The following is a 16979-nucleotide window of genomic DNA, read 5'->3' on the forward strand; positions in this document are numbered from 1 at the left end:
GAAAGCCTATTAAACTGTCTCAGTTAATGTTATTTTCAAGTCATTATAGGCCTGCTATTTCTTTCGGTTATCTTATAAAACTTAGACAAAAATCGTATAAAAAAATATAATAATAATTTTATGACATTTGGTGTCGGGATAAGACTTAACTATATGTACGTTTTATTGCTTTTAAAAAAAAGTTGCATAGATTATGAATCTCTCTCACACACAGCACATGATTAGGCCTACTAATATTGAACCATGATTTTTAATTAGGCATATACTACTAATAATAAAACGCACACAGCACAGCTCTAGCTATATCTTTTTGTTTCTCCATCTCATGAAAAAAAAAAAAAAGAACCTTTAAGAAGTAAAAAATAAAAATAGATCTAATCTAAATCTAGATATCTATGATTATAAGACATAAGTATATAGACTATTACTAAAATTGATCTAGATCAATCTATTTTTTTTTTAGTCTTAGATCACCAACAGAAATGAGTTAACTATATAATAGACGTACGTAATTTTATTTGTTCAAAATTATTATTATTAATATTATTGTGTAAACTAAAAATAGCAAATATCTTGATCTTTTGATTCTAATTTAAATCTAGATTCTACGTAAATCACGAAATAGTATGAATTAGAAATCAACAGCAAAATCTACCATCACGATAGAGGTGTTTATTTTTATTATCAAATGACCCTGACCACAATACAAAAGGGGTCGAGAACAGAAGAGTTGACTTCGTGTTCATGAGACAACTTCTAGTCTACTATAATCTAGATCTAGCTCTAGAGCAGTCTAGATTAGATTGACTAGATCTATAGATATCTAGACTATATAGAAGAGATCTAGACTACATAAGATATAAATATACTTTTTAATATAGAATATAGGCTGTTCCTATTTGATGTATCTAGATCTATAAATCTAGGACTTAGACAGGACTTAGTCTTAGTGACTTACTCAACTTACTCAGTTACTGTGAAGTGTCATATTACTGAATTTACTGTGACTTAGTCTTAGTCTTTAGTTTAGTGAATTAGTCTCAGTTGGGACACATCAAGACATCACAGTATTCACAGTGACAGTCACTGTGTGTGACTGAGTCAGTACTAGTAGTAGTACTAGTAGTATAGTTATAGTAACTAAACTGACTAGTGTGTAAACTGTGTAGTTAGTGTTACACTGTTACAGTTACAGTATACATAATACAGTATACATAATACAGTGTTACTTTTAACTTTACTATTTTAGTATTAGTTTAGTTTAGTGTTACTGTTAGTTTAGAAGATACAAGATCTATCTACTAGATCTAGTTAAATCTAGTACTAAGACTAAGTAGTGTTACTCACTGTTACTGTTACACTCTGACTCTGTTACTCAAATTCAAATGCATAACAACCTTTAACAAGGTCCAAGTCTAGGATCTAGATTCTCAGATCTCTAGCATCTAATAGCAAATATCCATAATCCAGGCTCCAGGTATGATCATTCATTATTATATAAATATAGTCTATAGTGTATAATCTAAATCTAATTATAATTAAATCATATATAATATTGATATTCAATATTCATAACACACCACATCATAATAATAAATATAATATAATGTCAATGATGTCGATGTTGAATGTTCAGTGACCGGTCATTTCATCCCCTCATTTCATCCCTGGTCATTTCATCCCCAATTAAATATTTTTTCTTATTCATTGTTTGTGCTGTTAAGGTTTTGACTTTAAGCCCTCATTTCATTGAATATTTTTGATATTTTTTAACATGTTATAAATGTGTTTATAGTGTTTCCCTTTCCACTTAACATTCTTGAAGAGAATAAATCTGAGTGTGTACTTAGCTATAGTGCTTCTAATGGATGTTTGTAAAATGTTTAGTTTTTAAAATGTTTTACATGTTTCGAATTTTCCTTCTGTGTTGAAGATAGTTTACTTCTTCCTAGTCCAAACCGACTAGGCAGCCATCCTGAGTAAAAAAAAACGCAAAGATGTGGGGGATTATAAAATATATTATTCTGGTCATAACGTAATGATCAAAGGCCATGGTTTGGTGGAAGTAGTGGAAATCTTTTGAGATGAGAATGATTAGAATAATTATGACCATGCTGCTGATAACTTATCATCAAAGGCCAAGGTGTGGTGGAAGTAGTGGAATTCATTGAAGAGATAACGATTAGAATAATTATGATCATGCCGCTGATAACTCATGACGACCATCTTTCACTTTATTTTATTGTTCAATTGTTCTTTCTTGAAAATGGGCGCATCATTTTTAGCCTTATTTTTTCTAATAAAGGCTGACTTCACCCATCCTCAGGAAATCATGTCGGCTTTAAGTTTTGCTTTAATTCCTTTTAAACATTAAAGTTTTAAATTGTGTTATAGGCAAAGAGAATTACAAACACGTTTCAGCAATATGAATCGATGGATCAACTTCTGTACTTATAATCAATAACCTAACATCTTATTGATGTAGACACTTTTTTACATGACCTCTATATTTATACATGTTCAATTTTTATAGTTTTTCTTGGCATTTAATTTTATCTAATGTGACTGTGTTACACTTTTTGTCATATAAATAAAAATTAATATATATATTAAATATTGCTAATTTCATGATTTTTACAATGACTATTTGTTAGATAAAAATGATCAGATGATGAAATGACCAGGGGATGAAGTGACTATGGATTAAATGACCGGGAACCGAATGTTCATCACAAGTTTAGCATTTAGATTAAATCTAGATAGATCTAGATATATAGTCTATATTATATATAGATCTATAAAATTGAAGATCACTAAATCAGTGACTGTAGTAGTATGTAGATCTAGTCTAGATTCTATATAGAGATCTAGACAGACTCAAATACTAATTGTAACAAGAAAAACATAAAAACTTAAAAAAAAAAAAGTTCAAAGTTTATATTAAGTGTAGTTGTATTTATTAGTTTGTATCAGTCATATAACTAGATCTAATCTATATGTATGATTGATCTCAACATATAAATCTGTAAAGGGTATATTTTTACCAATTGTTTTTGTTTAGCTTTTAGCTCTCTAAATGCACTATGACCCTTTTACTTGTCTGGACCACTTGTAAAAGGGGGAGGGAAGAAGAGGTATTTCTGTGAATGTTTACATGATTGTTTTTTTTTAAATGCATAAGAAAAATGTTCACTCATGGCTCAAGTTTTCTCAAGGGGACTAATTCAACTTATACTACCACATCTGTCAAGTATGATTTCTTTCCCTTGTTCAAGATACCAAAGAAAATAATTAATTGCCAATAGTTAACTAACTGGTTAATGAAAACAATTTTTTCCATATTTTGTTGAAGTTCCAGCTGCTACTTTCATACTATATATAGTGTATAGCACTAAACATATGATTGTGCTAGTAGAGTTAAGCCTCTAGTCTAGGTCAGAGTTGTATCAAGAGATTGATATGTTAAGTTGAATTTCTCAACCAATTTTTTTAAAATTATGGCCATATTTTGACAGTTGAATCCGACAAATTAACCTTTAGGTTAATTGCACCAGTCAGTTATTCAAATCTGATTGCACAGAAATGAAGTTGATCATATAAAATATCTGAAATGGGAGGGATTAAGTAAATTGAAATCCTTACAGAATATGAATTTTTAAATATCCATTGCATATCCTTATAGAATGTGAAGATTGACAGAATATGAATTTTTTAAATATCCATTACATATCCTTACAGAATGTGAAGATTGACAGAATGTGAATTTTTCATATCCATTGATCTTGAATGCAAATGGTAAACAAAAAATTAGGATGCTGCAATTATTGCTAATAGTGCAACAAAACTTAAAATGTCCATGAAAGGGATGATACCTTTAAATATTTGTGACAAAACAGAATGCCAGAGATTGCATTGAAACATTGCACCTCCATTTTAAGGGAAGAGATATTAATGCAGTTCCATTGCAGCTCCATTGCAACTTTGTCTGATTTTAAAGTACGGCCTATTAAAAGAACTCATGAAACCCCTAAACATAAGCTTTTTTAAATGGACAAGAATTTTAACTAATTTTATGTAGATTAAGTAATAGTTTTTTTTTTTTAATGAATTTAAACTATAGTTTGCATGCTTGTATCATGTAGATTAAGACACAGTTGTTGTTTTTTTATGAGTACATTGAACAATAGTTCTTATTGTAAATGTTCTAAATGCAAGTGTTGAATAAGAAAATTAATGACCAGCCAATACTTTAACATAACTAACCTGATTTGTAACATAGGCATATTTGTATTATCAAACCAATTGGTTGAGAAAATTATCACTTGGGATCAGACGTACCAGGATTATTGGATCAAAGTAAAAGTTTTTGAAACATTTATAAAATATTTTTGGTCATATTTTGCAATTTTAAGAGCATTTTGAGATCGTTACAATACATGCTCTTTGGAATGATAAAAACTTTATAAAAGATATGAATCTATTTATGATTATTTTCTGTGAACTCTGCTTGGGCAGTGGTCAATATATCATGTCATTGTTTAAAATCCCACCCTATCTAATTGGGTCAGCTATCTTGAAGGGATCATAGACTTGGGTCAAGTAATCTCCATGCTGTTACCCCATTGATAAATGTGTTCAAAGGTGAAAGATAATCTGATAAAACTGTGTCTAGTTAGTTAGTTTATTCATCTCTCCTCAAGTCAACACTTTTCAAGTGTTATGTTGACACAAGTGCATCACAGTAAATTTTGTTACATTAATAAAGCTATGTGTAAATATGAAATCATTGCTATTACTGAAAATTTTCTTGAATTTAATGTGTGTATGCATGCCATCAATAATGTGTGTAAAGAGTGGAAAACAAAATCAAGATGAACTATTATTCTATTTTTATAAAGTTATACATTTTTAAAACTTTCTCCAAAATTATAATTTAATATAATTTAATTTTTAGTGGTCAAGGTCTGAACATTGACAATAATGAGCATTTTACTAGCTGAAGGCCCTTTTTTGATACGAGAGGTCTAAAAAATTATCTGGTCATTAGTATTAACAATAAAAAAAATTTTTTTTCATTCATGGCTGCTGGACTGGTCCAAGTCAAATAGTATTAGTCTGTGGGTTTTAAAAAGTCTTGTTTATAAATTATCATTGTACATTTCTTAAGATGGAGCTTGATCTTTAGGAGCTTAAATGTAAGACAAAATTGAGGATACAATGGCGGAACACTCTTTCTTGAAGTGTTGAATTTGCACTTGAGATAAGAATTAATCTTGGAAATGTTATCAGTCATTTAGACCAGAACTACATAAGGATTAATGTTAATACATTTTGTGGCTAGTACATGTAAAGATGCACTAACATTTGCTGCAGCACATATTTTTGTTTGTTTGTAGCTAAACTATTTTTTTCTCAGCAGAAAAGAGATTTAAAGGGCTGTAAATAGAAATGCTGTGTCGAAGAGCTGCATCTTACCTGCAAAACACCCATGGCTTATCTAAATCAAGATTTGCTTCAGCCTTTTGGATCTACAGCAGAAGATTGAAAAGCACAGCTGCAATAGATGATGAAAATGAACAGCCTCAGCCTGGTGCTGCTCTACTGAGAAGTGATTTGAATAAGGTTTTTTTTTTTTTAACCTTTGCAGTTTATAACTGTGTTTAATTGTTAGTATTGTTAGTTTCTTATTAATGAGTGTTCATTGAAATGTTTGAAATATTTCAGGTCAAAAGAATTGTCATCAAATTGGGCAGTGCAGTGATTACTAGAGAAGATGAGTGTGGATTGGCTCTTGGAAGATTGGGATCTATTGTGGAACAGGTCTGGTTAATATCTAATATTGTATTATTTCTTACACCAAAGTTTATTTTAAAATTCTATACAAGAATAATATATGTGACAGTATTATTTAATTAAATTAATTTTAATCTTTTGAAAATTGTATGTTAAGATTTGTTATCCAGAAATGTCTTTTTAGTATTTTTTACTTCCATATTAAGCTAGTGTTATTTTATGTAAGTGATTTCAATGACTTGTACAATCTAAATATTTGTTGATGCAATTTCAGATTAGATTAGGTCTTGTATCATGTTTTTTTTAATTTGTTCTAGAACAATATATACTAATAAAAGTGTCCCTTTGAAAATTTGTTATACTAAACACTTACTAATAGGTAGCAGAGCTTCAAAACCAAGGGAGAGAAATGATCATTGTTACCAGTGGAGCAGTAGCTTTTGGTAAACAGAAGTTGCGTCAGGAAGCTGTTTTATCAATGAGTATGAGACAAAATCTTACAAGTGTTGAAAATGGAGTAAGTTTATTCTTTATTTTTATAAAGGGGATTTTATTAAGCCCCACATAGTTTTTAAACCATTTCTGCATTATTTTTTTTAGTTGGGGGGGGGGGGGGGCGCAGGGTGACATTGTCTCAAAAAACAAAAAAAAAAAGATAATATTGAAGAGAAAAAAAAATAATGGCACATTATTTCTTTTTACTATACAATGTTTATTGTATGTACTAAAAATACTTAAATGTATATAAAATTACACATTATTTTGAATGCTTAATCCTTTTGTGTGTGTGTGTATTTTACGTTTAAATGATTAGAATTGAATTTAAAGCATATAATCAATAACATTTACATAACTATACTAAATTTAAATGGTGGTTTACATTTGAATCAAGAAAAACTTACGGCTTTATTTATACATTTGAAAGCATCTATATGTAAATCTTACAAGTATTTTATTTAGTGCTATAGTTCAATATTAATAGTTTGAGTTCCACTCTTGCAGATGAGACTTGGGGAGAAAAGGCAGGGAAAGGCAAGGCACTTTTCATTGGTCCTTGTTTTGCTTTCAGTTTTCCCAGCCCTAACATTTTGAGTCATTAATCCTCATCCATTGCTCTAGTTGTAGGTTGAAACAAAAGTTGGATAAGTAAAATAAATCAATCTAAATTCTTTTTTAAAAAACAAAACAGCAAGTTGCAAGGAGTAAGGTAAATATTAAAGTGAATTTTATTTGCATAGTTCTGTAGCATGTCTGCATCAAACATAAAGGCTGCATAAAACTAATATTAACCTCTTTGATAGAAATCATTTGGACAAGATTAGTCTCGGTGTTTCATGTGAGCTTTTAGCACTTGTTTTTTTTTTTTACATTCCTTGTGCTTAAGTAAAAACTACTGACCTCTTGTACGCTATACACAAGCTATTTATCTCTTGTATGCCATACTCATTTACCTCTTGAACACTAACTCATGTCTGATCTCCTGTATACATTGCACATGGTATTCACTTTCCTCATGACTGTTGTAACTCCTGTGCACTCTGCACGTGGGTATTGGCCTCCTGTGCACTCTGCACATGGGTGTTGGCCTCCTGTGTACTCTGCACATGGGTGTTGGCCTCCTGTGTACTCTGCACGTGGGTGTTGGCCTCCTGTGCACTCTGCACATGGGTGTTGGCCTGCTGTGCACTCTGCACGTGGGTGTTGGCCTCCTGTGCACTCTGCACATTATTTACATCTTGTACACCCTGGTTTTAGTCCACACATTTTAGTTTTTGTTTTCTGTACATTTAAGTTTGATTTATCTGCATGTGAAAACAAGTGAATAGACTGCTTTAAATGTAGTTTTTTCTTTTCAAAAGCCTTTTTCCTTACATTTACTTGGACATATCATATGCTGAAATATTTTTTTTAATAGTTAAAAATGTATCTTGTAGCTTTTGTTATGTGTGTATTGATTGCATTGAAATCTATATTTATCTTGGAGTGGTGCCTTGACAATTTTGTCTTATTTCTAGTTCTCAAGAAGAATAGTGAGAAACCTTTTTATTTTAGCATTGTTACAAGTCTTCTGTTAATATTTTATTTTCTAATATTGGTCTCAATTGTTTTTTTTAACAATATGCACTTGATTTGGAAATGAACTGAAGTTGTCATATCAAATTATTTTTTAAAAACTTTTTTAATAATTGCATAGAATTAAAAAAAAAAAAAAATTTGATTTAAGAAAAAAAATGGCTTGTAGACAATTTTTTAAATTAATTTTAATTTTGTAATTTACAGTTGTAATTTAATTTAATCAAATTTATGGGTGAATATTTTGTAACTTTTAACATTTACAAATTAACTAGTATTGCTTATACTTTTTTGTACAAATGATTGCAAGTCATTACATTTTAATTTTTTTATAAGCAGTGAATAACATCTTGATAGGATTTTTTTGTGTTGTTGTTTTATTTCTATTTAATTTGAGAAGGCTTAAAATGTTACTTTTCTATAAAATATGTTAAATATAACTTTTTTCCCCTAGCATTTACATATCATTGTTTCAAAAGATAATGGAAAGCAATTTATAGTTTTATTAATTTTATTTGTTTTGTACGAAAAATGTCTTGACCTAAATTAAGATTCTTTTAAAGTCTTTTAAAAACATTAGTTCTGATTTTTTAATGTTTAATTAAATTGTTAATTTTACTTATCTCCAGTTGAGGCCTCCAACATTAGAACCAAGAGCTTGTGCAGCTGCAGGTCAAAGTGGGTTAATGTCATTGTATGATGCCATGTTCCTTCAGTATGGTGTTAAAACTGCTCAGGTAAACATTGATGTTGGTTTTAGTTTTTGAAAATTAATTACCTAGTTTCTAAAATGTAATTGTGACTTACACTTCATTGTTCTTACAGATCCTATTGACAAAACCAGACTTTCAAAATGAACACAGTCGTGAGAATCTCAGAGGGACATTGAATGAACTGCTTAAGTTGAATATTGTTCCCATTGTAAATGCTAATGATGCCGTGGCCCCACCACCAGAACCAGATATGGACTTGGCTGGAGTAAGTTTTGCTACCTAGTGTTACCTGAAATGTTGAATACATAGTTGAATTTTTTTTATAGTCTTTTTACAATTTAGCTGTTTGTAACAAATTTTGAATGACCTACATAAAATTGAAACAATGATCTCAAATCAAAGATGTCCAGTAAAATATTTGTGAAGTTGTTTAAAAAAAAAACATTTTTAAAACAATGTAGGCTGATTTAAATGTAATACAATTAAAATATTCTTTTTCCAAAACTAATTCTTTGTTAATTTGACAGGTAATTAGTGTAAAGGACAACGACAGTCTTGCAGCTCGTTTAGCTTCAGAGATGCGTGCTGAACTATTGATCATCATGAGTGATGTAAATGGTCTTTATACAGCTCCACCTGGTATGCCAGATTCTAGGCTCTTGAATACATATTGCCCTGAGATGGATCAAGTTATTATTGCTGGCAAATCAAGAGTTGGAACTGGCGGCATGGACTCTAAGGTATGACAAATCTTGATTTCTTTGGCAATTTTCAGTTATATATAATGCTGTAACCCTGGTTGTAAAGTTGTAAAGCTTTACATCTGTACAAATATTTCATAAATATGTGTAGTTTTCAGATTTTTTTCCTTGCCTCAATAGGGTACTTATAATTTCTATTATTTCGACCTCTGATTTAATTAAAGATAATAGTTGTGACAGTATGGATAACTTTTTCATGCAGACTTGAACTTTTCAATTTTTTCAAAAATCGACACATGACTTAAACTTCTCTCCAGTAGGGCCATCTGAAGTTGATTGCAAGATAATGTTTAGACTTTTTGAATGACAACACAAAAGTAGGTCAGCTGGCAAACAAAAAATATCTGAATTGTAGAAGCTATTAGCTTTCTAAAAAAAACAGATTATGCTGTTTTCAGACTGCAACTCAAGTTGTACTTAAGTTATTAAAAAAATATTAGATTGTAGTGGCTAATATCTTGTTTACCAATGTGAATTTGGCATAGTACTGACATTTAAGCTGGTCAGCTATAATGCAAGCAGGTAGTTATGATAGAACTGTAAACACGATAGTCCTAAATTTCAGTGTTGACAAAGCTTTACAAGCTAGACTTAAATGCTGGTTGTGCTTCAGTATTGAACTTTAATATTTAACATTTAAAATGTAGGTCAGCTTACTTATGAGCTGTCTAACTAAAGTAATCATGATAAAATCTACAACACTATATACTACAACAGAAATTCTGTTTGCACTTTAATATTTAAAATAGCTACTCTCGAAATAGATGAGACAATGACATCAAAATGTTTATAGACAAGCTCCCACTGATAAGTCAGATTCTTTCCTTAGCTTGATAGGGGTACTTAAAACTTGTATTATTTCAATCTCTGCAGATCCAAATCTTAAACTTTATCTACTGAATCAGTGTTTCTCTTAAAACAAGAACTTAACTATAAACTATCTCAGTGACCACATAACACACTTGTACTATTCCTCTGCCATAAACCAATGTCCTCTTCTACTCCAAGATAACAAGTAACTCCAACCACTCAATAATTCCTGTCATCCAACAAACTCATAAAATTCAGTTTATATCACATGCATACTGTTCATTCATACCTTGGGAATATATAAACAAAGGTATATATTTTTCATATTTATATAACAAAAAAAACAGGCATTTAATCTTGCCAGTTGTCACAATTTATTATGTCAGTTTGTTCGTACTGTCAACCTAGTTTTTCAAAGTTGGCTGAACATTAATAACTTAAATAATTTATTTTTATATGCATGAAAGACACACTATTATTTTTTGTAAATATTTAAGTTATAATTGAGAGTGTAGTAAGTTATAATTGTCCTTTCATAAGTTTTGTTTCAAATCTATTGTGATACTCTCAAACTTGTGATGGAACTACATTTAGGTATATTGTCACTAGCTTAAATTTGTTCTAGTTTCTTCATTCAATGACAGACCTGTCCATTCTTTGATGTTGTCTTCCCATCGCTTCCTTTGTATTCTTCTTCTTCCTGGTACTATCCCCTGAAGGAAGGTCTTTGTGAGACCTGAGGACCTTGTGATGTGGCCATAGAGTTTGAGTTTCCATATTTTAAGTGGTTAGCAGGTCATCATGTCGTGAGGTCCAATTTGCTGTATTAATCCTGTTTGTCTTCATTCATGATGCAGCCTTTAAGAAACCTAGGATCTTTCTGTAGCATCTTAGTTCTATTGCTATGGTCCTCTTCAGTCAGTGTCCAGGATTTGCATGCATATAGGAATGTGGCTGTGACCAGAAAGCACATCAGTCAGATTTTTGTGTCGAGGGCTATGCCTTTGTCTGTCCAGATTGTTAAGTTTTTGCAAGTGTTACTGAAGACTGTGCAATTCTCGCCAGTAGTTCAGGTTTGGTTCCTTCATCTGATACAATAGCTCCGAAGTAATTAAAAGTACTGACACTTGTCAGCTTTTCATTTACCTTTACCATTGACAAATTGATATAAAATGATTCATGGCCATTGTGCTATAATTAATCATCCAACTTTGTTTAGAACCAAAGGCCATTTATCACCATATAACCCAACCAGGTCTTTTGAAATAAACTAGGCTAACAATGTCTGATGTATACTCAAAGGTAAAAGCTGCTACCTATGCGCTAGCAAGAAACTGTTCAGTGGTTATTTGTAATGGTTGTGAGGAACAAGCCATCATCAACATTGTCAAAGGGAAAAAAGTGGGTACTTTCTTTACACGTGCTCAGGCTAGAGGAACACCTGTTGAACTTCAGGCTAAGCTTGGTAAGTCAAGTCAAGCTTCATTACTATTTTTCTCTTCCACAATCTCTTGAGGGGATTATTGACTTTGCACCTTTGCTTTCTTTCACCTGGAAACTGTAGGTTTGTTATTGTAAGGCTGTAGCAATTTTTTAAATTTCTATACTATCTCAACTATTGAATTAATAGTTGTAATTTTAATTTTCTATTTTTTTCATTTTACTCTAAAAGCACGTGAGGGGAGCAGAAAACTTCAGGCTTTGTCTGGCATACACCGTGCGGCTATTGTGAACAAACTGGCTGATTTATTATTAGAACGTAAATCCGAAATCTTAGCTGCTAATCAGCTTGATGTTCAAGAAGCTTTTGGATCAGGTAATTTCTTTTGAATAAAATATTTCTGACTTTTGCATTTGTTCAAAACTGTTTTAAAATATTTTTAATACACAATTTTAATGTTAAATAGGTATGCAGCAGTCAGAAATGGCCCGTCTTTATTTGAGTGATCAGAAGCTTGAAACGCTTTCAAAGGGACTTAGACAAATTGGTGTAGATGCTGTAAATGCTATTGGAAAAGTTGTGCAAAAAACTTGTTTGGCAGCAGGACTGGAGCTGGAAAAGATAACTGTTCCAATTGGAGTTTTGTTGGTCATTTTTGAATCTCGACCAGATGCTCTACCACAGGTATCTATTTTTTATGTCTCATGTTCTGTGAAAAAAAAAATTATGTTCATCTTGATCTTACAGTTTATCGATAACATGTTTTGATGTGTCAATATTTTTAATATAATTTTGTAGGTGGCTGCACTATCCATTTGTAGTGGCAATGGTCTGTTACTTAAAGGTGGTAAAGAAGCCAAACACAGCAATAAAATGATTTTTTCACTCATTCAAGAAGCTTTGGAACCTTTTGCTCCAGTTGATACAGTGGCACTGGTAACTTTTAACTGCTTCATTAATACTTAATACTTTTATTTTAAACAAATGCTAATCTTATGAATTGGTTTCTTTTAATCATATCATTCAAATATTTTTACATTTTGGCCTTGCTGTAAAGATAAGCCGCAGAGAAGACATTGCTGATCTGCTACAATTGAACCAATACATTGATTTAGTTATTCCACGAGGATCTCAAGAGTTGATGAATAGAATCCAACAGTTGACACAAGGCATACCTGTTCTGGGTCACACTGAAGGAATCTGTCATGTTTATGTAGACAAAGATGTTGACCCAGAAATGGCCCTTCATATAGGTAATGTTTTATTTTCAAATGAGTTTTATTGTCCAAAAAGTCATGTTTATAGAAGAAAAACTTTTTCTTACATTTTTTCACAAGTCAGCAGTGGATCCTTTAGCAACTTGAATTGTATAAAGTGTTCAAATTTTCTAGAACATTATGATTCTTCCATCACAGCCTAATTGCATGCCTAAACAGCTTAGTTTGGCATTAGTTTGGACATGATTCACTCTGAGCCAATGACCTCACATAAATTAGAATCTGGCTGGTACTGTGTCTCTCTATTTGGTCATTGCGCTATTTGGAGACTTGTATGGTGGCAAGACCCCACTATAAACAGCTTTGGCCTCTTTAGCCACAGAAGTTGCAAAGGGAAAAGATCATCTCTCGAGACGTAAAATGCCACAACACATTTGAAACCAAAGAAAAGAAAATCTAAATCAACCATCAACAGGCATCGGTTATGTCTGAACTGATTGTGGCAAAATATGTAGGTCACAGTTGGGATTGTGTAGATCATGTGAAATACTGCACTACTCATTAATCTTAATGTCATATAATAAGGCTTGTCTTCGAGTCTGGTTTATGAGTGTGAGAAGTCTTTTTTTTTTTTTTTTACACCATCTCTTTCTAATTATTTCATAGCCCTCTGAATTCAAAAATCTTTTTCTAAAGGAAACAACTTTGGTATCAAGATTAAAAATTCATCCTAACCAACTCTTCAAATGAAATAAATTTCATCTCATAGAGAATGCTTTCAAATAAGAACAGCAAATGACCTCAATAATTTTAAAGACTTTTTCAGAACTTGCAATATATTTAAAATGTAAATCTTTTTTTTTTACCCAATTTTTCTCTTGCCTGACTTGTTCTTCCAATGTTCAACATAGTGAAAGATTCCAAGTGTGATTATCCAGCAGCATGTAACAGCATGGAAACATTATTAATTCATAAGTCACACAGAGAAGGACCTCTCTTTGACAAGTTATGTGAAATGCTGAAAGTTCAAGGGGTATACATATTTATTTCCCCATAGTAGAATTGTATTTTTATATCACAATATGCCTTGTTGACTTGTATATTTCCTTAGTATATTTGTAATACAATTTTTACTTGTATTATTATTTATTGCATACAAAATCAAGTAATTTATTTCCTTAGGTAAAAATCCATGCTGGGCCCAAATTAGGTCAAGTTCTAAGATTTGGTCCATCTTTGGCTGCATCAATGCACACTGAGTATGGTGCTCTAGAGTGTGCTGTGGAAATAGTGGATGACTTAGATGATGCAATCAGTCACATCAACAAATATGGCAGCTCACACACTGATGCAATCGTCACAAATAATGGTAAGGCATTAGCTTTACACTTTTAACATTTAGTTCTATATCTTCTATTGTAGTGAATTGTATTTTTATAAAATCTGACATGATTTCATAATTAGTAAAATTTATGTACATTTAAGTGGGCCATATAACTTAGTTCAAGTTATGGTAATAAAATAATTTAATATTGAAAAATAATTTTTAGATGAGAATGCAGAACATTTCCTGAAAATGGTTGACAGCGCTTGTGTTTTCAAGAATGCAAGTACAAGATTTGCTGATGGTTACAGATTCGGACTTGGTAAAATTTTTACCTTTGAAATCATTTTATAAGCATCAAAATTTTAATTATTCTTAACTCAAAGTTCAAAGTACACCAGTACTAATTTTAGTACTAATTTTAATGCATCCATTTTAAAAAAGATCAAAACGGCTCCAGTACCTATGTTTTTTGTACCACTATGCAAGTGAATTTATTGTCAACATATTGTAGATTTCTGAAATCTCGGGAAAGAACAAATACATACTCTACACTTTATTTTTAAACAAAGCTCATTGTCCAATCACTTTTGTGGATCAGTTTGGGGAGGGTTATCTGGAATGTTTCTGTGCTGCCTTTTCAAAAGCTCATTTTTTAAAAGTTGCTTGAGTCTGAATTTGAACTGAATGATGGAAGGCCAACATTTTTAGCCACTGAGCTTTTCAAGTATCTAAAAAGTTCTATATTCAATTGTAATTTTTTTTGTTAATTACCTAATTCTATACACAATGCTAATCTCCCCTTACCTTTATAAATTTTCTGCATAAAGTATGACTAATTGGTTGATTTTTTTAATTGAATCGTGTTGTTGTCATCGACAATGAATAATTGTGCAAAGTTTCCACTTGATCCGAGAATGGGAAGGAGAAATAGTGTGTAGAAGATTCCACTCAAAAACAGTGAGTTAATATAAATTTGTGCTAAAAAAAACAATAAGTTGGTTTTCTTATTTTACATTATGTGAACATTGAATTGGACATTTTATTGTACTGTAAGCATAAAAACCCCCTTAACATCTACACTACATTTCAATTGTAGCCCATATTTTTCAAAAGCATAATTTTTTAGGAAAATTCTTGTCATCTGAAAGATAAACAATTACAATGTGTGGCTTCACGGACCAAAATTTCAGATACATTAACTTCTTCCAATCTAAGAGTATAACTTTTTACTTCTAGTCAATAGAAAGTATACTGGTATTGTGCAAATTGTCATATGTATTTGGACATCATTATATAAAGTTGGTTTTTTTTCCCCTTTAGGAGCTGAAGTGGGTATCAGCACATCCAGAATACATGCCCGTGGGCCAGTTGGATTAGAGGGGCTTCTCACACATAAATGGATTTTATCTGGCACGGGCCAAGCAGTTGCTGATTTTTCATCAGGAAAATACAAATTTGTTCATGAAAAGCTGGCCATTGAAGACAAACCAAACTCCTGACTGTTAAAGAAATAAAACATTGAAAATGTTTTGAACTGTTATTACTGCTGACCACAAGTTTGGTCCTGATATTGGATTGTATAGAAAATTATGAATGAATCCTTTACACACATTCGGAATGGAATATTTATTTCTTTTGGGTGTATATTGTACAGTTTAAAAGATTAATTTTTTGTAAGAAAGAAAATGCAAATTTTCAGAAATGTTATACTTTTTTGCAATAAAGAATTTAGATCTCTGTCATCTAAGACATTGATGAGACTGTTTCTGAAGTGTACCATTCATTGTTTCTTGTCTGAACACAAGCAAGTTTCATGACACAAATTTAGTCATTGGAAAGGTGTGTGAATCCTATAAAGTGAATCCTAATACAGTTTTGACATGATTCTACTTAAATGATTTGTTTGAAAGTTTCATGACATAAATCTTTGGAAAGGGAAGTGAATCTGAAGATGCATTAAAGTTTCAACATGATTATGCCTAAATGATTTGTTGGCCTCAATAGAAACACAAAGAAAATTTTCATGACTACACAAGTACTCTTAACATATTCTATAATAATTTGATGTACAAGTGCCTTTAAGATTTACATATTTTTGTCTTAGCAAGTACACAAAGTTTAATAGTATTCAACTGACGAGGAACTGAACTTGTCTAGGAGAATTATACAACCTTAAGTTCTTGATTCACATCTAATGAACAAAGTAGACTTACGTTTACTAAAGATAACTAATTGCCTTCCAGTAACTGATAAATTTGATAAAGGATGAAGCTTGTGCAAAGGTTCATATGAACTTAAGGGTTCTTTAATGGAATTAAAGCTTTTTTTTTATTTTTATTAGAACAGAAAAATTTAAGTAACGAAATGTAGGTTTGCAAGAAAATAAAAAGAATGGCAGAATATGTTGAAAGCACAGAAATTTAACTTAAAATGTGATACCCTTCTACGAAAAACTCTTCCCTTAAATTTTTTTTTTTTAAATTATTTCTTGTATGGGTTACAAGTATATCAGACTGAGCAAAAATCTGAATGTAATGTTGAAGTATCTCATCAAAAGCCAAATGGCTTATTTTCAAATACAAATTATAGCTTAGTTGAATGGAATCGGACTTACTTCTATTTAAAATTTGTTTCATGTATTATACTGGGAAAATATCAATATCAATATATCACTTGAGGCTGGTTGAATTGTGAATCTTAAGAAAAAAAAATTATAAGCTTTACTAACATTACATTCATTATTTCTGTAACATTTATGTTTGTAATCAATAAAATTGTTTATTCAAGCAGAACTTTACATGAAGCTTTCAATTATTCTTCTAAAAAAAACAATTAAAAGGCTGT

At 31.1% G+C, this 16979-nt stretch overlaps 2 protein-coding genes across 7 annotated transcripts in view; both read left to right on the forward strand.

Moving 5' to 3' along the window:
• LOC106070381 (calcium/calmodulin-dependent protein kinase type IV-like) overlaps positions 1 to 16979 on the forward strand; it is a 101045-nt gene that overhangs the window by 58748 nt on the left and 25318 nt on the right. The gene's annotated exons all lie outside the window — the stretch shown is intronic.
• LOC106070387 (delta-1-pyrroline-5-carboxylate synthase-like) lies at positions 1161 to 16932 on the forward strand. 6 transcript variants are annotated; one of them, XM_056030913.1, is made up of 17 exons: positions 1161 to 1477; positions 5417 to 5622; positions 5725 to 5820; positions 6173 to 6310; positions 6796 to 6825; positions 8496 to 8603; positions 8692 to 8844; positions 9107 to 9319; positions 11453 to 11615; positions 11823 to 11966; positions 12058 to 12275; positions 12390 to 12527; positions 12649 to 12844; positions 13720 to 13841; positions 13991 to 14177; positions 14359 to 14454; positions 15456 to 16932. In XM_056030913.1, the coding sequence occupies exons 2-17, from the start codon at positions 5449 to 5451 to the stop codon at positions 15632 to 15634; spliced, it is 2355 nt and encodes a 784-aa protein (XP_055886888.1). In that variant the 5' UTR covers positions 1161 to 1477; positions 5417 to 5448; the 3' UTR covers positions 15635 to 16932. The 6 variants fall into 6 exon arrangements, with proteins under 6 accessions (XP_055886888.1, XP_013085737.2, XP_013085740.2 ...); XM_013230283.2 differs by having other exon boundaries at positions 1162 to 1477; positions 5420 to 5622; XM_013230284.2 differs by lacking the exon at positions 6796 to 6825 and adding an exon at positions 6983 to 7000 and having other exon boundaries at positions 1169 to 1477; positions 5420 to 5622.

The sequence above is a fragment of the Biomphalaria glabrata genome, chromosome 1 (assembly GCF_947242115.1).
Source record: "Biomphalaria glabrata chromosome 1, xgBioGlab47.1, whole genome shotgun sequence".
Classification (NCBI taxonomy): domain Eukaryota; kingdom Metazoa; phylum Mollusca; class Gastropoda; family Planorbidae; genus Biomphalaria; species Biomphalaria glabrata.

Coding starts and splice junctions, on each gene's coding strand:
- LOC106070387 (XM_056030913.1), top strand. CDS start 5,449: ATGCTGTGTCGAAGAGCTGCATCTTACCTGCAAAACACCCATGGCTTA. Junction 13,842..13,990: donor AAATGCTGAAAGTTCAAGGG/GTATACATATTT, acceptor TTATTTCCTTAG/GTAAAAATCCATGCTGGGCC. Junction 14,455..15,455: donor TGGTTACAGATTCGGACTTG/GTAAAATTTTTA, acceptor TTTCCCCTTTAG/GAGCTGAAGTGGGTATCAGC.